At 36.1% G+C, this 21,838-nt stretch overlaps 3 protein-coding genes and 1 long non-coding RNA gene across 11 annotated transcripts; 2 read left to right on the plus strand and 2 right to left on the minus strand.

Moving 5' to 3' along the window:
- Positions 1-288: 288 nt before the first annotated feature.
- LOC141046378 (uncharacterized) lies at positions 289-6,017 on the plus strand. Its single transcript, XR_012219286.2, has 2 exons — positions 289-3,952; positions 4,259-6,017. It is a non-coding gene; the product is annotated as an uncharacterized LOC141046378 (long non-coding RNA).
- Positions 5,979-9,904, minus strand: LOC112293131 (uncharacterized). The gene is made up of 2 exons (XM_090256792.1): positions 7,330-9,904; positions 5,979-6,533 (listed from the first exon to the last, which is right to left on the minus strand). Exon 1 carries the CDS (start codon positions 9,902-9,904, stop codon positions 8,255-8,257), a length of 1,650 nt encoding a protein of 549 aa, XP_090112918.1. The 3' UTR covers positions 5,979-6,533; positions 7,330-8,254.
- Positions 9,905-10,972: 1,068 nt separating this feature from the next.
- Positions 10,973-16,638, minus strand: LOC112293132 (uncharacterized). The gene is made up of 13 exons (XM_024542254.3): positions 16,444-16,638; positions 15,174-15,265; positions 14,753-14,861; positions 14,536-14,624; positions 14,271-14,360; positions 14,033-14,105; positions 13,532-13,657; positions 13,284-13,403; positions 13,107-13,155; positions 12,627-12,790; positions 12,016-12,318; positions 11,343-11,420; positions 10,973-11,248 (listed from the first exon to the last, which is right to left on the minus strand). The coding sequence occupies exons 1-13, from the start codon at positions 16,636-16,638 to the stop codon at positions 11,192-11,194; spliced, it is 1,545 nt and encodes a 514-aa protein (XP_024398022.1). The 3' UTR covers positions 10,973-11,191.
- A 206-nt stretch (positions 16,639-16,844) lies between these two features.
- Positions 16,845-21,269, plus strand: LOC112293133 (lactoylglutathione lyase). 8 transcript variants are annotated; one of them, XM_024542255.3, is made up of 10 exons: positions 16,873-17,156; positions 17,446-17,578; positions 17,947-18,181; positions 18,513-18,637; positions 18,857-18,921; positions 19,350-19,559; positions 19,786-19,833; positions 19,981-20,091; positions 20,406-20,546; positions 20,775-21,269. In XM_024542255.3, exons 3-10 carry the CDS (start codon positions 17,967-17,969, stop codon positions 20,910-20,912), a joined length of 1,053 nt encoding a protein of 350 aa, XP_024398023.1. In that variant the 5' UTR covers positions 16,873-17,156; positions 17,446-17,578; positions 17,947-17,966; the 3' UTR covers positions 20,913-21,269. The 8 variants fall into 8 exon arrangements, 7 of the variants coding, with proteins under 7 accessions (XP_024398027.1, XP_024398023.1, XP_024398029.1 ...); XM_024542256.3 differs by having other exon boundaries at positions 17,120-17,156; positions 17,446-17,551; XM_073539851.2 differs by having other exon boundaries at positions 17,124-17,156; positions 17,446-17,551; positions 17,776-18,181.
- The last annotated feature ends 569 nt before the right edge of the window (positions 21,270-21,838 follow it).

The raw sequence follows: 21,838 nt of genomic DNA on the forward strand, positions 1-21,838 counted from the left end.
TAAAATGATACAAGTCTTGTTCATCATTCTGAAGTCTTATTCTTAAAATGTTAAATTTATTTTTAATTTTTCATTAATTTTCCATTTAATCATTTCTTTCTTTTTATCTATTTATTTTTATTTATTCAATTTTATAATTTTATAAACCAATATGATGTAACTGAAATAGTCGATTTATTTAAATCTTTACAGCGTAGCCTGAAATGATGATTGTTTTAAAGTCAACTATATTACAAGTCAACTAAAAACTCAAAAAATATTTAAAAAGAAATCTGTTTCAATTATTATTCTTGTGTTAAAGTAATTAATATTTTCGAACACCCATGATATGTGATATCAACTCTTGTTTAAAATTCTACAAAATATTTCAAAATAGAGGCTGAAGCTAAGAGACGTTCATAAATTGTAAAGCACTGAGAAAAAACTTAGATATTCATTCGAAATATAAAGAATATGGTACATTCAGAATAATTTTTCACTAATTTTACATAAATTTTATGTTTATTTTCAATGATTTTTTTTTAAAAAATAGGTTTTCTATAAAAAAAATTATAATGTAAAAACAAAATGGATTTGTGGCACATAATTTAAAATTATTATGTAGTTTGAAATAAATAATATTCTTTTAATTTAAAGATTTTGAAGTCTTCTCATGTTACTAGAACTTTACGATTTCCATGTACAAAGATAGTTAAAGCAAGCTGAATTTAAATGTATAACAAGATTAAATTTGAAAAAATCAGTACGTTTTTTCTTAGGATTATAAGTTCAAATTGAATGGCTTTAAATATCCATTCAGGCAGTGAAATTGAAATCAATAACTAAATTGATCAACATTTTATCATTGAATATGATCTAGTGAAAAAAAATTAAGCATAAAACTTCCAAGATTTATGTATCTTAAGACAGTATGATATTAAAATCGAACATTTAAGAGTGTTTCTTTATAAATATATGAAAATAATATTTTCATCAAGAAAATTAGATCTTAAAAAATAAAATTTATTATATCAATTAAAATTATGTTGGATATGAAAATAGAACAAATAAACAACTGTAAAATTAATCAAATTTTTAAAATTAGATTTTATTTGTAATTTTAAAAAAGGGAATATTAGTGTTTATTGATTATGAAACGAAATGTAACAATGTATCTTCAAAAACATTATTATTTTGTACTTTGATTAAATAATACTTCAGTATTTAATAATTGAAAATTTTAATGCAGAAATTAATGATCCTAAAAATAATACAAAACTTTCAGTTTAGAAATTTTCAATAAAAATGCAAGAATGTCTAATAACATACATGTATGAAAAGATTAATCATTATTATTATTATTAGAATTGAGAAATATGAATTTTCACTTAACAATAGATGTAAAACCATTCGATTGAAAAGTTACTATGAAAAGCCATGTGATAGCTATAAAAAATTTCATCTTCAAAAAATAATCTAAAACTTAACAAAAAAAGATAGTACCTGATTGATATATGCCACAAGAGAAGCAGATGAATCAAATAGTTTTCAAAGATTGATTGACATGAAAGATCATGCGTGATGATTAATTTTCAGTACCTTTTTAACATGAAATATGTTTGAACATTAAAGTTAAATCACCTATTTGTATATTTTAAAATATGGAATATTTCGAAATATTCAAGAAAATATGATGTAATCCACTGTAAAAAGAATAGAAGTATCTCTATCATTTTATTTATCAAATTATTATTAAAAAAATATAACTTACCCTATACCATAAGAGAGATCCATTCAGAATGGAATACAAGGGATCAAAGTTAAATTTTGATTTTAATCTCTCAGAAATCAAGGACTTAGATTGGGGTGACAATATTTTCAAGCTTCCAAAAACTGGACCTGGTTTCACAGAACCAATTTTTCACAATAATTGTCCAGTGGGTTGGAAAACCACTCATTTTGATGACGTTGGACGATTTCTTCCCCAACTTCATGGATTAGAACTTGATTTGGCATGGAGAAAATTCCGTTCAAGGGATCATTTTTTAATGGATTGGTATCCATCTTCTCAAGGTGATCCTTGGAATAACAACAAGTTCATCACAATGTTTCCAATATTTAATTTCCAAGAATGCAACATGCATAGTTGTATTGGATATTGTGGAAATGTTCAACAAGATTTAAACCTAAACCAAAAAGAACTAGATACAACCCATTTAGCTTGGCAAAAGTCAAAAAAGAAGGTTCATATGTTGGTTGCTTCACAAGACCCATGTGGTAGAATAGGTCCATCTCTACACAAGCCACAACTAATTGACACCAAACCATGTTGTTGCCGAATGATGGATTTAGACTTACCAATACCAACATTGCCTATTAGTTCCTCTTCACCACCATCTACATTACCGCCATTAGAACCTCAAAATGAATGTGACAAATCAAGTGAAGATATCCCAAATGTTTCGTCAATGACAAAGGAAGATAGGATTGATGTAGATTTCATGGCTAAGTATGGATACAAAACAAGTCCATAGATTCATTTACCTTCTTTGAATTTTCTTCCTTGTGGTGTTGATACTATTATTGCGGGTGAGAAAGGTTACCTTGTAGTAGATGGTAGATGGCAACCACGGCAAAGAATTCAAGGTGAGAATGGTCTATCCATGCAAGATGGATGGAACCTAGATGAGTACCCACCTCAAACAATCACTTGTGTTTGTAACCCACTTTTAAAGAGATTTGAGTATGTACATCCATTTCCTCATAAACAATTGCAAAACAAAATAGCACGGATGGAAGTAAAGCCCAATCTAGAACAAGATGAAGAGAGTAGTACTATGTATAATATATATTTTGTTGGTTATAATGTTCTTTCAGAAACAAGTTTTTCAGAAACCAGTTTTTTAGCCAAAGATATACAGAAGCTTCCAAACTCAAATTCTTTGCCTTGTAGAGATGAAGTTGTTGTTGCTATTTATAACTCTAATGTAAAAAATTGGATTGGTACCTATAGTCGGCTCTATGTAAGAAATCTATGTAATAACCAGAGTAATGACCTAGCATTGGTTGATAAAAAACTCTTCTGGGTCTCTGAATGGGCAGATCATGGGAAGAAAATTGAAGTGCAAAATGATGCACTTGACTTACCTCCAATCAAATGGATCCCAGTGATTTCATGCTTTGATTTTGAAACAAAAGAAATCACTGGATTTGCATTTTGTCAGGAATTGTATCATAAGAAAATTGAAAATTGTCTTCTAATGGAGTGCAATGGTAGCCTCTATTTAGTGTCTCGAGCAACGGCTAAAAACAAGGAAGTGCCTCAAGGAAGATTTGAAGTTAAACTTGTAGAGTATAGGAGAGGTTTTGCAAAGTTTTCTTTTAAAAGGATTGGAATCATGCCAAAGCAACAATATGATTATTTGTTTGGAAATTGTTACATGTGTATTCAACACAATACAGAACCTGCTTTTCAATGTCGTAGTGGTTTTTCACTTATATGTTTTTATGTTCCAAGTTGTGGAAGTGGTGTGCTTTTTGATGTAGACAAGTGCTCTTGGATTAATATGGATCGCCAATGTGGTTGGAAATTGACAGAAGAAACAAAGTGTTTTTCACCCAATTTGGGGAGAAATTCCATGGCAAGTTGCATTTGGGAGCCAAATTTTAAAGCACTTTGGACAAAAGAATATCGCGGACCACATTGGGACCCACTTGGAGATGACCCTATAGGACCCGATAAATGGAATGAACCTACATCAAAATGATTGTAATTTTTTTCCAATACAAAAATGTAAAAATAAATTTAATATATATATAATTTCAAGCATCTATCAAAAAATTGAAAGAAAAAAAAACATAATTATGTCCAAAAAAAAAAAATTTATGTAATTTTAGATAAAGTTTTGTGTAGATTTGATATATAAAATTTTCATGTAAGTATGATATATAAAAAATTAAAATTAATAAAAAGGTATATTTTTTAATTTTTTTTATGTAATTCATAAGTTTATCTATGAATTCTACATATAGTAAATTTATATTAAATTTATATTAAATTTGGTAGAATTCTAAATCTACAAATAAACTGATACCTCATATTAGAGCCTAGAATTTAATTTCCTTGATAATGATTTAGAAATCATATGACTGAAACTCAAGATAATGAGGGAATTATTTTTAAAAAATAAATTTAGAATCAAAATCGGATTTATATATCATAACACTTGTGCATGGATTGAGGGTTGATACATCCAATTGCCAATTACTGTCTTTCCAGGTTCAAACAAAGGAATAGATGGTATATATTCCCAGAAGTGTCTTTCTACGTTATAATATACTATCACAGGTAGAGTATGACACATAATCCAAATGCATTCCATTACTCCTATGCAACAATATTGTGTACTAATCTCAACACTATTAAAGTCAAGAAAACATTTACTATACATATCATGATTCATTGTTGACACTTTGATAAGATCCATGCATCCTTTGAAAAACTTGGTTTGGTTTAGATCATAATCAACAAGCTTGTATATATGCAAAGTTCTTGGACGAGCCAAAGTTCTACTCACAAAATATACATTGGACTTGCACTCAACAATTTGGGGTGCTTCCATTGTTTCAGCCAATGGCCAAAAATCGCTCTCCCAAGATCTTGTTTGAAAGATGTACCTCATTACAGCAGGCACAAGTTTTTTTTCTTCATTAAATTCATCACCAACGGCTTCAATCTTTCCCACTACAAAAATCAAAGGACCATCACTACAATATACCATTGGGAGCATCCTACACAAACTTCTCAAGCTCAAAGCAAATACAAAATCGGGTTGAAAGGATTTTGTAAGCGGGTTGTTAGATGCAAGATCCGGATGAAAATGCCATTCTTTTCCAATGGAATTGTAGACTCCAACCTTCAAAACACCCATTGTGTCATTGTGGGTCTTTTTCCATCCAACAAGATGAATAATATATGAATCCGATAGAGCGGATACGGTGATATGTGCAAGCACGTGGGTCAAGACCATTTCCAATGGTGGCAACACCAAGTAGTTTCGTACAATATGATTCACTAAAACTAGCATTGGTTGAGGTGGATACTTTGATGTCCAATGATTGGATTTGATAGAAGTTGGATCCCTATTAGTCTTAAAAGAATGCTTTTCTATTGTTCTCAAGGAGTATGGTTGGACTCCACCATGCAAAAGAATTAATCCTCCATTTCCACACAACATTTTGTTCACACCATATGGAAGAAAGTTTAAATGTGGCATTTGTTTCCACACATTGCTTGGGTGATGCAAGGCCCACACTTGTCGTGTATCCACATTAAATATGGTGGGATAATATTCTATGTTGTGCTTCACAAAACCCCCTTTTATTAAAGCTCTATTTTTGTGTGCATTGTAGAGTTTGTGGCGAGATGACCAAACGCAACCAACGGCAAAGAGTTTTGCAATTGGTAGCTTCCATAGAATGCAATCAAGTGCCATTTTTTTGTTTGGGTCTTTTTTTGATGACTTTCAAAATTGCTTCATCCACTCTAAGTCACTCTTAGGTTGAACCGGGGTATTTGATTTGAGTTGTGAAAGAGAACATGGTGGTGGTGTAGACAAAAGGTGGAGGTGGTGGCACAATAGGCAATGGAAGTGGAACAATGCCATTAAGAAATTTTATCACAAGTTGCTTCTCTTGCACTTTTTTTACAGTTCTATATATGTATGCACCATATTCTTCAGAAAATTGTGGTGGTGAAGATGATTCTAAAGTATCCAAATCAGTGTCTTCAGAAACTGAAATTGTTTCAGGACTTTCATTGTCTGGCTTTTTCATTGGTGTATTTGATTTGTCAGAATCTAAAAACCTCACAAGTTTTTTTGTTCTTGAAGCCATATGACTTAGTTTTCATTCTTTCATGTAGTTCATGATTCTTTTGACTTGTCTACATCCAGAAAATAGTTCAAATGTTGATTGGTATTATGAGCTGTTGTACTTAATTGTTTTTTTTTTTTTTTTTTTTTTTTTTTTAATACAAAGGATGAATTATTGAAAAAATATTATCATTGTTGTTGTAGAATTTCAAGTGTGTGCAAGAATTTTTTTTCTGCTTTTACTGAGTTTTAGTTCTTTTAGAAAACTTAGTTTATTGATTATGAACTCGTATTGAACATATGAAAGATCTGGAAAGTTCATTTTTTATTTTATTTTTATTTTTATGATTTTTTTTGGGAACAAATTTTCATCTATAAATTTGTTCTACCTGAAAGAAATGACTATCTTAGGTTTCATTATTTTTGAGACCATAATTGACGCCTTTATTATTTGTGTATTTATTCAAATACTCAAAATATCACACAAAATTCTTTTATTTTATTTAAATAGAAAAGTACAGTTAAACTTCTAAAAGATTTTAAATTTTTTGGTCTATTGAAATATGAAGAAATTAAAGGATATCATTGCTCCTAAACTTGAAAGTTCTTCTTGATCAAATATGTAACTTTCAGATTCAATAAGACTCTTCTTTGAGATGGTAATCTTTTTTTCATTGTAATCTGATTAATTTAAAGAAAAATTAAAATTTGATATATATATATATATATATATATATATATACACATAAATACACAAATTGATAAGGAAATCTGTTTTCTTGGGATTTTTACAGGCTTTTTATTATTTTTTAAGAAAGAAGATTGATTTTTTTTACAAGTTCTATTGTTTTGTTATTATCTTAAGTATCCAGAAAGATTTTCTTATATCTTTTTTTTTCTTAGGCAGAAATGACACCAAGTTCACTATGTATTGCCATTCTTAAAGATAAACAAAATTTGCATTATCATTTTAAAAGTCGTGTCTTTTGAAATTCACTAACTCTTAGAATTCAATATTAGAAATTACTTCTATGATAATAAAAAAGTATGACTGTGCATTTACATTTTTATAGCACAAGATATTTTTTATCATTATTTCTAAAATCATTAATATGATTTTATGAAATCATTAATATGAGCAATGATTCTATTTTTCTACAATATATTTTTATGTGTAAATTTGTACATTAAGATAAATACCTTGATATCAATAGTAATAAGTAATTTAGTATGATCATTTATTTCAAAATTACCTATTATGAATTAAATAAATAAATATATTCATATTTATATTTATATTTATTTTATTTTATATACATCGATTGTGTAACGTGTGCATGAATGTTTTTCTTTAGTATACACAAATAAAGAAATAAATAAGAGTAAAGGAAATAAATTTTGTAACCCAATCTTGTTTACATTAGCTTTCAATAATTAGAGGTTTAAAAATGTACAAGATTGACTTAGTTTTTATTACGTCTTAAGAGAATTTGTTGCAATTTTCTCACAACGTAGTTTCAGCCATCAGTATCCTGTGCATTGATACAGTTAAAAAAAAATTATATCACAAAACTTACATTCAGAGAAAAACAGATTAATAATATAAACAATTCAATTCAAAGAATTAATTTTTGTGATTTATAAAACCAAATGAGTAAACATATATCAACAAAATTAGGGTATATATATATATATATATATATTTATATGAGTATATAAGCCAAAAAATATATTTTTTAGTAAAAATATATTATAATAAAAAATTATTATAAGTTAATCTCTTTCATTTTTATATTTTAAGAAATGTAAAAAGTTAAAAATTCTAAAATTACATTACCTACATGCAAAAAAATATTCTATTATATTTTTAGAAAAAATACTTTTAATTATGTAATTTTGATGTTGAGATTTGTGTTAATAAATGTATGAGTGAATATAAAGACATTATGAAAATTAAGAAATCAAATTTAAAGACAATAATTTCTATTTTTATTTTTAATTTCATTTTTAAAAACTATATGTGATTTCTAAATATTCACATATACTAATAACGTCAACAACAGGCACTCAAATTTCTTCAAAACATGTATACTTTGCAAACCCTCATATTAGGCCACTTTTTACACAACTGGCACCATGCCAACTTCTCTCTTTTATCATTTTCTTGAGATAACAAAGAACAAGACATCAGACACATTCAAAACATTTCACACAGCTTCCGACGTGGTTTATTGATTGAATTCCCTCAAGTTACTTCAACAATTGCATCGCAAAAATATGTTACAACCTCAACCCATCTTCACCAAAACACGTTTGCCAATGTCTACGCGGAAGTATCCACTGTGGAAAGCAAACAACTATGGAAAGTTGTCGGCCGAACTCATCTCTGATAAGGCTATGGATCACACTTGTGCGTGCGCCGCGGGCTCGAAGCGCCAGTTGCCGAGGAAGGTGAGACCATGGATGTAGCCTTGGTAGAGTGGGAGCTCATACCAAGAATCCCTCTTAACATCGTAGCATGCAATCACAGTGGGTCTGTCGCGGCACGCAAACGAAATGGTGCAAGAGCTGGAGACGACGTCGTAATCAGACCGCAGTCGGTACCAATAAGGAAACAGTTTCGTGAAGAGCGGACCGGGCATTTTGGTCACTTGTTTGCACTCTGGGTTGCTAAATTCGTGGAAGAGAAAGGTCCAGATGGTCATGGTGGATTTCGAGGTCACTCCTCGCGCGCAGATGTAGAGCTTCTGGTCGCACTCGACCATCTGGGGATGCTCAACTTCGGAGGCTGGTGGCCACGAGTAAGCCACCCAGGAGCGTGTCTTTTTCTTGAAGCTGAGGATGACGGGCTGGTGTATGTTAGCTTGTGACGTGATGACAGTCCCCGACAGGAAAATCGAGGTTGTGTCGATGTTTTTCGTGATAAGCGGAAGAGCGCGGTTGTAGTTCGAGATTCCTGGTTGGTATAATCTTCCCTCGGGAAGGCTGAAGATGCGCCACTTTCCCATGATGGATTTGAAGATGCCTACGCGGAGTCCTTTCTGTTGGGTGCACTGGCTAATCGAGGGGTGGTAGCCCACGATGTAAACGACGTAATGGTCCGACGTGGGAGTCACGTCGATGTGCCCCACGAGATTCTCTAGATGGCAGTGCATGTCGGGGAGGATTCTGAACGTGCGTGCGACGGGGTTGCAGACAACGATCAGTTTCTGACCGTTAGGGTCGATTCTAGGTTCAGGGGGCGGTAGCTTCGGAGGATCTGGTTGTTTCTCTTCTACTTCCTCCTCCCCTTCCTCCTCCTCACCTTCCTCCCCCTCGTCTTCCTCAGGCCCGGTCTCTGCTTCTTCATTCTTCTCGTCGTTCTTTTCGGCTTGCACTGCTTCTGATTCAGTCTTAATCTCAGGAGCCTGCGGATCGACCCACGGAGGTGGATCTCCGCAGAGAAGCACCAATCCGCCCTCTCCTGCCAGCATCTGGCTCACCCTTGGGGGGAGATAGTCCAGTGTCGGGAAGCTCACCCATTTTTTCTTCGCTGTCTGAAACGCCCACAGCGTTCGCGGTGCGATGTCGTGGGAGGTCCCATACGGCGTGAGCTCCTCCTCCCGAATGCAGAACGCGCTTGGAAAATACTCTTTGTTGTGCGTAAGGTGGGTCTCTAAAAACGGGTTCAACTGCGCATTGAACAGATAGGGGAAATACTCTGGTACACATCCTACATCGTACAGTTTACCAACGGGGAGCCTCGATAAGATGAGGTCTCGCATGTCATCTCTATCGATTGAATCCTCACTGAACTGGTTCAGCCTGCATCCCATCCAGAATGGATCTGCAATCTTATCCGCCACGTTCTTTCTGAGGTAGTCCAGCTCTTGAAAATTCGCATAAGTCCGTTCGTTTGGTTTGGGCTGCGGTCGAGGTTTGCGGTTCCGAAATCTGCCGAAATCGAACTCCCGGACTGTCAGCTGGAACCTATACGCGGGTTTAATTTCCGCTGCGACATGCGTGTATATCTCCTCGTCCGCTGGAGGACGCTGCTCTTCAGCCGTCAACATTCTTTACTGTTTTTTGGTTCACCTAAAGGTCAGTCTCTGGTAGGTCTCAGAGAGAAGTACAGTCAGCTTCTGCAGCAATTTCTAGTGAAATTTGAACTACTTTAGCAGAAAGATGGAAACCTTTGTAGCGGGAGCTTGATTAGAATAACTCTCCCTTTAAATCCGTGGTCTTGAGTAAGTTACTGATGTTGGAAGCTTGAACTAGATGACATTCAAGATGTCTTGTCTCCATAAATCGAGAACAACTTGTAGATATCGATTTCCGGATGTTGACTCTTTGATGTCACGAACCATTCGGCAGTCGTTACTGAAAAAATTACGGTTTCTATCCAAAGATTTTTAGAAACTCGTAAACTCAGAACCAGGCTGAATGGCTCGCATGATCATCATATCTTTACCCTTTTTTACCATCACAAATGACAATCCAAATATCGGAGCCTTTGAAGGATTTCAGGAGGAACATAATTCGAACTGCGCATCCTTTGCACGCCTTCACAAGCCTGCACGAGTTCCACCCTACGTTGTTTTGAACTGGTTCGCAAGCATTTAAATATTTGAATATTTCGACATACAAGAATCAAAATCGCTCACACTAGGGACACTTTACACGGCTGCAACAACACTCCATCACTTAGCAAACAGAAGGTTGATCAAAGTCTTCAATTTTATGGATGGTCTATCTCGTATCAGGAATCGCTACAACCTAGAGCATGCATTGATTTAAATTCAAGCTAATTGCTTCTCTGAACCTGACCATTGCTTGGGTCTGCAAGGATTTCTTCGTGCACTTCGACAAGAAGAATCACCAAAAAATCGTAAAAGACGAAGACTGTAAGGTTGCGTCTCCTCGTCTTTGCGTGACCTTTCGATAAACAATCAAGCAAAAATATCAAAATACATTTGTACCCTCTTAAAAAAAAATTGCTAGTATTAAACAGAAATTAGCGTGCGACACGGTTGCACAGCTACAGCTGGTCGAAGGCCACCAATTTTGTGAGGGGGCTGCTGGAAGCAGACATTGCAAATTGATGGCGCCAAAGAACATGGAGCTGAGCCTTAAACACGGAATGATGAAAACATCCTTAGTCTGCATAATTGATCAACATTAAATCTTACTATTATACAACAGGATTAGCCACTGAACTGCTTACTTTCAACGTCTTTAAATAGAATAAAATTTCCTCACAAGGGAGAACATCTTAGCTAACAAGACTAGCCAAGACCGCAGGTAAGACTCATAAAAACTGCAAAAAGTCAGTGTAAAATGCTTCGCATCAATTGCCACGATTAATCCCCTGCAGTCCTTGGTCTTTGTCTTTTCTCGTATGCCTCACAATTTATCATCTGCACAGATTTCAAACATAACAAAAGCAAATAAAAAATCCTGGTGTGTGTTATTCTATTTTTAAATGAGTGAAAGGAGAGGGATTTGACTAACCTTATTCTCCGTGTGAGACAGGCGCTCTTCAAGTAAGGAAACTGTTCGTGTGAGGACTTCGAGTTGACCAACTATGTGCTGCACATTTGTAAAACGAGGAAAGAGAAGGATGCTAGATTAACCCATCCGAGATTCCATGATTACAAACGCATCAAGTTCACTTAAAAGTTGCAACTTAAATTCAAATCACGTTACAAGTCATTAGTTTGGGAGGTCAACTCAATCAAATTTTTCATATATGCAGAAAAAGCAGTGTAAGTAACGACGTGGGGCCGTAAACTTCCTCAATCACAACACTTGAATATTTTTCCTTTGATATTTGTACTAAATTCATTGTTACAACTTATAAAATCACACAAAAAATCTTGGTAACAAAGTTGCCATTAAGTGTTTTTATGAAGATACAAACCACAAATCATACAAGAAAACTATAATACCTTAGATTACAATTCAATTATGGCAAGATAATCATAGGGCAAAAGCTCATCTAGTATTTGTAATGGTTTCGCTAACAAAGTAAAAATTTACGACCAATGATGGATCATAAATTGGAGTAGAAAATACTGGTTTGCAGATTTTAGGGAATTGATATTAAACCCTAAAAAGAGGCTTAAGATGCCGACATCCTGCTGTGTAAAGAGGAAGTTGCCACCCTGGGAGTAACGACAAGTACCTCTAACGTTTTTCCAAAACTTTCTATGTTCGATGTCGAAAATTCTGAGTTCCTGCTGCAACGACAGTTTTCGATGGTCGAAGGATCATTAAAACCTTCTCTAGAGAGTGGCCGCGAAGAGTTCTCATTCTCCTTCCTCGTTCCAAACACAACCTGGCAGGTGTTTTTGGGGGACATTTGAGAGGACTGTGCTTGACGCTGCTTTGAGAGACTGCTTTGACAAAGTGAACTACGACGGGGTGGACTTCTGCACGGGGATGGAACTGAACACGGGCTCAAACATGGGTCGATAACCTTTGGCATCTGCACAATGAAACAGATAATCATTTAGTAGGAAACGAGATTGACTAAGTGGTATCCACATGTGAATAATTTCGAAGATTTCAATTGAAAAGGTCCTATGGATTCAGCGATTGTTGTGGGACCTTAAAGTACCGTTCACTGTTCTGTTAGAGTGCAAGCATTTCTGTGTGATTTGCAAATGTTTTCTATTACCACATTTACACAGGTGCTTTCATTCAGAAACATTTTCCTTAGAGTGTTGTGGACCAAATTTAATTACACCATTGGTGCCTCACGAGCTACATACATGAGATTTGCACTATGCCTACCTTGTCTCCCGAAGATTGCTTCACTACCGGACTAGGAATGTTAGTGCGTGAATCACCACCAAGAATTTTGTCTGCCAAGTCTTTCGAGGACTTGCACGCACATTGACAAGCCATACAATTGGCTAAATGAGAACCCTCCTCGTGGATTGGACCCAGAATTCCCTCTGAGACAGCCAAGTTGTTAGCTTGTTGACACTGACCCATCACCACAGTTAAATGGGAAGACTAAAACTTTTGGACCAGGAATGTTGATGTCCATATACTTTCCAGAGCTTGTATTGTATGACAACCTACGAAACCGACGTGCCAAGAAGGTTCACGAGTAAAGCTATAATATCCGCCCAGAACCGAATATCTCATCCCACCTACTTCCTGCTCAATGAAAATCACTACAAATTAACTCCCACTTCAGATATTATAGCGTCGCGGAAAAGGTTTGATGCAGGAGAGTAGAGGTGCAATATTAATCTCCTAATGTACCTTCTGGAAGACATATTGAGTCGTCGAAATTGGTTCGCCAAAGCATCACCTGGTCTCAAACTTTTGAAAATTAGTTTACATGAAGATGTCTGGAATAACCAGGCAAACTGACACATGTTGTAAGATTGATTTGGTTGTAAACAAACACATGAGTTGAACGCAAATAGCAATACGTACATGCTCATCTGCACTTCCTGACGCGAAATACTCTCCTGTTGGCGAAAACTCCGCACACAAAGTAGCACCCTCGTGTCCTTGCAAACTGTAAAGTATTTGACCTTCACGCAAGTCCCAAACCTATGCAATAGCCATTAACCTCAATAAAGTTTGCTTGCTTTCAAAGGAAACATAAAATCGTATGACCCTCGAAGGAAATCATTATCGTCCACAACTTCGGAACAAATTGCCAGTTCTATGATACTTACACGGATTGTTGAGTCTTCACAAGTGGAAAGAAGAAAGTTGCCCGAAGGATGGAAACAGACAGAATTTACGATCCCTCCATTAGCAGCGTAATGCTGCACCAGCATTTTGCTTCGAACATCCCATATCTTGCACCCTCAGCAATTATTACCCATCAAGCTCACACCACTGGATGTCACTCAATGTAGACAATCCCTTCAAGCGAGAGACATCAGACAGCACAATTGTATCGATGTTAGCCGATGTGATCGTACGTACAGCAGTCCACCAATCCATTCGTAAATCGAGTAGAAGTAAACTTCGGCAAAAGAAGGTTTGATATTTGCGACATATTTGCAATCATAAAGCCGTTCTTGAGATTTGATTGTGAATCTCAAGAACGGATTGTTGAAGTCGAAAGTTATAAATAATCCATGGAGGTAGTTGGCGGTGCAAATCTGAGTAAACTGCGCATGATACTGGTGTTGAAGGTTAGAAGACATGGATGGTAGACATTGAAACACCTGAACACAGTTGTCGGAACCACCTGTACCAAGTAGGCAGCCGTTGGGATGAAATCGAACAGAGTTAATTAACCTGCAATTCGCGAAATTCGTTCAATCCTTTTCCATAAACTCCCCCTCAATGTCAACCGTCATCTGGCACGTTGGTCCATTGAATTTCTAATAGACCTCTGTACTGTGAGAGACATGAAACATGCATAGAAAATACACAAATGAAATTGTGGCAGATTCGAAATACCCCATGCCATCATTAAATTGCTGAATACACTCATGCCGCTCCAAATCCCACAGTCGAACAGTCCTGTCATCACTACCAGAGACAATTCTCCTGCACCCAATCACAGAAGATACATCGGCACTTCAAAGACACAAGATACGCGAGAATCAAACATTCCTATATTTTTCTTGTTAAATAAATATCATCATCGCAGAGTTACATCTTTACTGACTGAAGACACTGTTGCGAGAGGAAAGAATATTCAAGAACAGAGCAAAAAAGTAACCTGTTGTCGGGACTGAATTCTGCAGATCGTACCCAATTTATGTGGCCAATCAGTGTCGACAAGAATTTTTGCCCTTGTACCATCCATATCTGCTCATAATCTCACCCCAGCAATCAACTTGAGGTAAAGTATTTAATAATTAGAACGTGGTATTAACTTGCCGATTGACAAAGCATGGTAAAACACTGCGTATTAGAAATAAGCACTTAAGAACCACCTTTATAGTTTTATCGTCTGATCCACTGAGCAGACATTGACCATCGTGGCTGAATGCGACTGTGCGAACTGCACCCCCATGTGCCTTGATAACACTTGACTTAGCTTCCCTGGAAAAACAACAATTTCTATCATGTACTGAGCATCCTAACTTTGCTTTGTTTATTTTGAATACCAGGACTGCAGAGCCCATTCTTTTAGCATTTCTCTCCCACACATGGTGCAACTAAGCTACACCAGACGTTCTGATGAAGAGGAATCTAAATGCAACAGTTTCAAAAAATCCACCCAAATCATTGTAAACATCAATTATTTTAACGCAGTAATATATCAAATATTTTCTGTAATTATATTCATATGTTATCCAATCTTCTTCAAATAAACAGTCTTCTCAGAATGAACGCAGAGAAGAATGCACACACACAGTAGGGAGCCAAAGTCGCACGGTCTTGTCTTTGGACCCCGATGCCACCAAATTATCTAACGGCGAAACAGCCACTGAGTAGACTGGCCCCTGTCAGCCACCCAGGCTAAGCAAACCCATGAGAACACATTGTGAATTTCAGGACTTCGATAGAAAACAGGAAATGAGTGTGATCAGTGTTGTTTAGAACAAAAATGGTCAAAATCTTTAAATAAGAAATAACACTCATATAGACTCTTAATAATAAATTATCACAATCAGCCAAGTCAGAAGCTGAAGCTGAGAAATCATTCTTTGCTTAGATACCAGGCTGGTCTCATGGCTCCAGCAGTGAAAAAATCTCTCGCAATTTCAATCGTGGCATGTGTCTACGGCACCAGGATTAGATATCATTGCATCTGTCGAAGAAGAAATTGTTCGAGGCACATTTTTGTTCTTTTCAAACCTTTTAATTCCATAATTAGGTGTTGAGGTTGTATGTAATAATCTTAAATTGCAGCTGTGACCAATTTTATCCAACATTGTAAAGTGATTAATGCGTGGTCTAAGACCATTATGTCAAAGGAGTAAGAAATAAAAAACCAATATAATAACAGATCAATGTTGGAGCAGTCCTGTAGTTTACAGAACAGAACGGTTGTCGTCTGTGAACCACAAAGCTCTTTCATTTCTAAACCTAACCATTGGTGGATATCCAGTTCGATCGGAGATAGACGGTGCATTTCTGCAGCCTGTGTCAGTTCCAATCTTCTCGAAGGAGAAGTTCTCAAAACCTTATTTATAAAAGGAAGAAACAATCATTATTCATAACAAAAAAATCAGAGGGATCCAGGCTAACCTGAAAGCCCAAATCACGAATAGTTTAAATCACTTAGTTAACTTAAAAACGCTGAAAAGTGCAGTTGCAGTCATTAAATCATGAAGATCCAATAAATCGGACAAACCAATTGAGAGCAGGCATTTCACTTTAAAATAGCTAATCTGGCTATGTTCTAAAGTTAAGTAAGCAAGGAATGCCTTCACAATACATACAACCTTGAGAGGCTTAGAAGAGCAACATTCCGGAAAAGAACAGACAAAACGCACGGTACAGTGCATCCGAACTTGAGATCCTCAAAGGCAGACACCATATCCCCTAGACCTCCAACAGGACATATTCTGAAAATATTCTGTAGTTTGTTTTTACAAAAGCAGCTTACACGATACTGACTCCAACATGAGCATCTGTCAAAGACAATAAATATTGCACGTTGTGGAAGAATGATGACCTGATGCCCTAGGAAGCGATATGGTCTGACTACAGGATGACGCAGGTTTGGCCGACAATGTAAGCTCCACAGCAAAACAACAGAATCGGCTCCACCAGACACCACATGCTTCATATGCGGCCGGAAATGGAGAGAGTTGACGCCTCCTTTGTGACACCCATAGCTGGTCAAAATTACAGGGTCTTGGTCGCCCATCGTTTCGAGTGATTAGCTTCGCAAGCAATCAACAATTAACAAAACCGCAACAAAAGTTTCTCGAAGTAAGCCCTCCGTCAAGTTTGCTCATGCTCTCCATGCAAGTTCCCATGCCCGTGTTCCCTCGTAGGTTTTCGGTGACCTATCTCCAACCCTTGGTGGCTAAATAACTGACCTCAGGTAACCCTGTGTGTACATGGAAGTCGTGCCGCATCAAGGAACTTTCTAGGTTTCCAAGACTTGAGAACGATCAATATTGTGCGTCTTCAAGCTGACAGATGTTAATGCAATTCCCGAAACTTGCAGAAATTTACAGCAGATTATCATTTGTAACGCAAGGGAGGAGTTCCATGATAGGATGGGATACGTGAGATGTCCACGATAACAAAGAGGAGAAGGGCGAGGACGGATTGTTGCTGAAGCAGGATATGGGCGAGAAGTAACGATTGATTCATCTCTCGAAGCTCGGCGGCTTTTGTCCTGTGAGGTTGGTAGTTCATAGGGGTTGAGAAATATAGGTGATCACGCCCTCCTCTAGCAATGAATCTGTTGGGTTGTTCGAGTCACGTCCTTGAATTTCTCTAAAAATGAGGGAGTATGATATGATTAATTGCATTTGAGTGACTACAAAATTTTTGTGTGAGTGTTGATGACGTTTTAGGAACAGCCAGAGAAATTTGTTTCTGTCACGTCCCACGGGGCTGTCTACGCTCAATTTGAAATATAAATTAATACGCACCTTTAATGACGACTAAAAACTAAGTCACATTTCTTACCCTTGGATTTCTGGTGTGGCTCGCCTGCTAGGTTACAACATTCTGTTGTAAAAGATGATTTCTCTTTATCAGTATTGAGATTCCCCTTCCCATCAAGCACCATTGAATGGCATCAAGATCATACAATTGTAGACATTGTATTCTCTCAGCCTTGTAATCTGCAGGTTCAGTGCAATCAGAACGTAGTTTTGTAATCATCAGCTGTTAAATTACGATGATTACATGAGGATTTGTTCTAGTCCAACGACCGCAACCACGGACTACAGAATAATGATGACATTATAGAAGCACTAGCTATAATCACAGTTGTTTATATTCCTAAGGGGGCATATTAAAGTGTTTCTGGTTGTACATGTGACAGATTATATCGAAATGAAGTAGCACTGATAAAACCAAAAGATTAGATTAGTCAAGAATTTGAACTCAGGAACTCATTATATTCTATTTCATGATGCAAAGGTACGCGCAGCATTTACGTATTTGGTGGACAAACATTTGTAGACTTATACGTTGCTAACTTGTGGAATTGCAGAGTCAGATTCGAGTCCCATCATGTCTAAATACGGTCCCAATGAGCCTTTACCTCCATCTCCTCGCTCGAGGGACATGTATGGGTCACCAGAAGGTTCGACGTACAGCCCGAAAATGGCATCCCCGCGTATTAAAGTGTCGCCGCGAACAAGAAGGCTCAAAAAGTGGCCCAGGAAAGATATACGACGTATGCTCCATGTTGTGTATCGTGTTGGCAACATTGAGGAGTCCATAAAGTGAGTTGCCTCTACTGATAATTTTCCTTCTTATCACTTTCGCAACAATAGGATAAGACGTCTGGTGGACAACTGCATCTTAGACTTTTCTTTTGCAATCTGATAATTCTGATCATCACTGATAATCAAGATATCGGGCTTTGGTGTTTGTCGTCAGAGAGAATCGTGCTCGTCTTACCATTGTTGTACTTGAGCGTGAGAATTGGTTACGATTTGAAGGAAAGTATGAATAGAGAAGAACCTATACTGTTGGACAAGTATATTTGGGGTAAAATTTCCCCATTCCTCTGAGCCAAAATAAATCTAGTATGGGACAACATGCATTTTACAGGTACTATCAAAAATGCTTAGGTATGCACATTTTACGTAAAATCGATGCTCCAGAAGACAAGTATCTGACTGTTTTCATGGGATACGGAAGAGAGGACAACCATTTAGCTGTGGAGTTGACTTACAGTGAGTTAACGATTATTTTCATTATTATTTCAAGAGAAGTTGAACTTAAGCATTAAATGAAAACTAATGTCTTGAGGTGCTGGAATATTGCTCTGAATTAGCCAGATAGATGATTGTTTTTACTTTCAATTGCCAAACAAATTCTGAGCCTGTGACTTGTGTGATTCTTCGTTATTTTGGTGCCCTTAACAATTCCCAAGTCAATTATGACTGTTGTAGATTATGGTGTGCTCAAATATGAAATCGGGACTGATCTCGGGCATTTTGGGATTGCTGTACCAGACGTGAGTGCTCACAACGCTAGAATTCTCGACAAAGACAAATAATTAAGTATTAAATGTCGCAATTCGAATTAAGCTATCAGAAGGCAGATTGGTCTTGTCTGTCAACAGAATAGAGATCTATTGAGCTCTTGCTCTAGCTTTTGCGTGAATTAATTGTGGATGTTGCCAAAAGACACGTTATCTAGAAATATCATAACTTGGCTTGCACTTTAATTTCTCAAACATTCTTGTCCAGGATGTGTTACGCACTAGAGCAACAAAGTCTTACAACGCCATCACCAAGTCTGTCTTGTGTGATTGGGAGGTGCTGTTAGATTATGCCATGTATTACAGAATTGGTCATCACTTGAAGATATACAATTTGGCATGATTATACACAAGATAAATTTCTCTCCGCAAAGCTCTTACTACCAATGACCACTGTGCAGGTTCAAAAAACTCTGAACGAGATGAGAGAGAAAGGATTTTTGGCTCCAGCTACTACTTCAGTAGATCTTAATAAAGATGTCTATGCTTACATAAAAGACCCGGACGGTTACCCCTTCAAACTCATACAGAGGAAAGGTATGCGTGAACGCCTTTGGCAAGCGAGTTACAAGGTCGCCGACATCGACAGATCAATTCTTTTTTACCAAGATGTAACCCCGTAGCCTTATAATTTACTCAAAATCACTCACACCAGTCGTAGGAAAAGATTATCTATGAGAGTATTTTCCTGCATCCAATTTCGTTCGCAGAGCAGAAAATATGCTCAATGAAATTCTGTTGCGCAGTTTCTCCAGATGAAGTTTGTGCTCTTCGCTTAGCTGTGCTTTAAATTGTTAATTCTGACTTTCTGACCCTTTTGGTGAAAGATCCTTCTAGGCTTATGGAATGTTCCTGCTTTCGAGAAACGATTATCCTTCATCACAGGTAACTTTCTCACTTAAGTAACCAGAAAGAACAGACCGTATTGTTACAATGAGGTCATGTACAGCATAATTTGAAACTCGTGTCTTCATCTTCAGTTTAGAAAGAAAACTTCACTTTACAACTTCGTGGTTTCTCTTCTGGTTCCAGAAAACATTCGCATACTTGGGCTATAACTTGGATGACACAAAAGCAACTGTCATTGAACTGGAGTGTAACTACGGCGTCAAAGAGTACACCAAGGGAACTGGATATGTGCAGGTGCATTCATCATTTGGTTTATGCGCCCCAGCAGCAACTTATCAACATTTCCTCTTTAAATGTGTCATTGCTTTTCACTTGAGATGATAGATCGTTCAATTTCTGACGCTGGTTGACCCGTTTTTACTTTCTCCAGTTGTGTTCAATGTTTCATGCGATTTTAGTGCTGCCATGTGCCTCTCAGAATACGTAGGAGATGGCTATTTGAAATCTGTCCTACGCAATAGATTTCGTCTGAACGAGATTGCTCTATATCTTCATCAATCTACCGAATATGTAAGTAAAAGTCTAACCGAAACCAATATGAATTGTAGATGGGGATAAGCACGGATGATGTTTACGAGACGGCATATGCTGCTGAGTTGCAGCATGCCCGAACAATCCGTCCCCCTGGTCCCCTACCAGGCATTCCGACGAAAATTTATTCTTGTCTTGATCCAGATGGCTGGAAAACTGTTAGTAGCCTATGACCAACAGTCTAACGTATTTGCTAGCAACCTAACATGGTTCGGCATTTGCAGATTGCCGTATTCTCTTTGGTGTTCGTATAATTTTCTGTCATTTGATCTTCAACGATATTTGTTTCCAAGAAGTTGAGTGATTTGTTTAATGACTTAGATCACGAATTCTGATTACTGAGAAATAAATTTTGACGTTCTTACTGACAATGTTAAGTGATCCAGGTCTTTATTGACAACTATGACTTTGCACGAGAGTTAGAGCCTGCTGCCTTTAAATCCAGAGTCACAACCAATGTAATACTGGAGACAGGAGAAGCAAAGAGATGTAGGCCATATGATTTCACTCTTGGGAATGATTGAGAAAAATGGACACAAAATTTGCAAAACCTTAGCATGGATTCTTAGACACGTTCACTGAAACCAATATTCTTTGAAGATAAAACATTAAGAATGGCAGTTTATATAAATCCTACCTAGAATGGCCGGCAAGAAAATGTTAGTGAGAACAAAAGAGTTTATCTATTAAGCAACGAAGGAAGGTATGAAAGGATATAATACTAATTTTATATTCTGTGAGGAAGTGGAAATTTTGAAGGATTTTGCATAACATTTAATTTTTTCATTATTTTTCATTCACATAAAAATTTAGATTTGATAACCAAACAAAGGTACAAATATTTGAGACTATTTCTAATCAATTTATCCTATTGGTCATGCCATCGAGGATTCTAAATTTAAAATAAATCTATTAATTATAAAATATGAAAACTTTTAATAAGCTTAATCAATTACAAGGTAAAATAATCCATCTTTAATAATAAAATTTAAGTTAGATTTTTAAAAACTTAGCTACTATTTTCCATGGTTAATTTTAATTTTTCCTATTTCTACTCAAAATTATTTAGCACATACAATTAATTTTCTAAATAAATAATATATTATATAAAATAAGTCTATTATACAATATCTTTTTACATATTATCTCTACTTCTAAACTAATTTTGGATATATTTATGCTTCTTTTTTGTTTGTTACTTAAAATTATTCTATTAAGTGGTATTGAATGCTTCAACATGTTGCCACATAATTATGGCATTCTTTAATTTATCAATTTTTTGGTACACCTATTTACAATACTTACAATTTCAATACTTATGTATATGATGTCTTTTGATGTAACCTTGCAAGAGACATGTATTAGCTTTATTAGCTTACAAATAAAAAGTTTGGATGGAACATATTTTTTGAGTAGATATTAATCAATATCTCTATATCAATCAAAAATT

This window comes from Physcomitrium patens, chromosome 16 (genome assembly GCF_059467195.1).
Source record: "Physcomitrium patens ecotype Gransden chromosome 16, ASM5946719v1, whole genome shotgun sequence".
NCBI lineage: Eukaryota > Viridiplantae > Streptophyta > Bryopsida > Funariales > Funariaceae > Physcomitrium > Physcomitrium patens.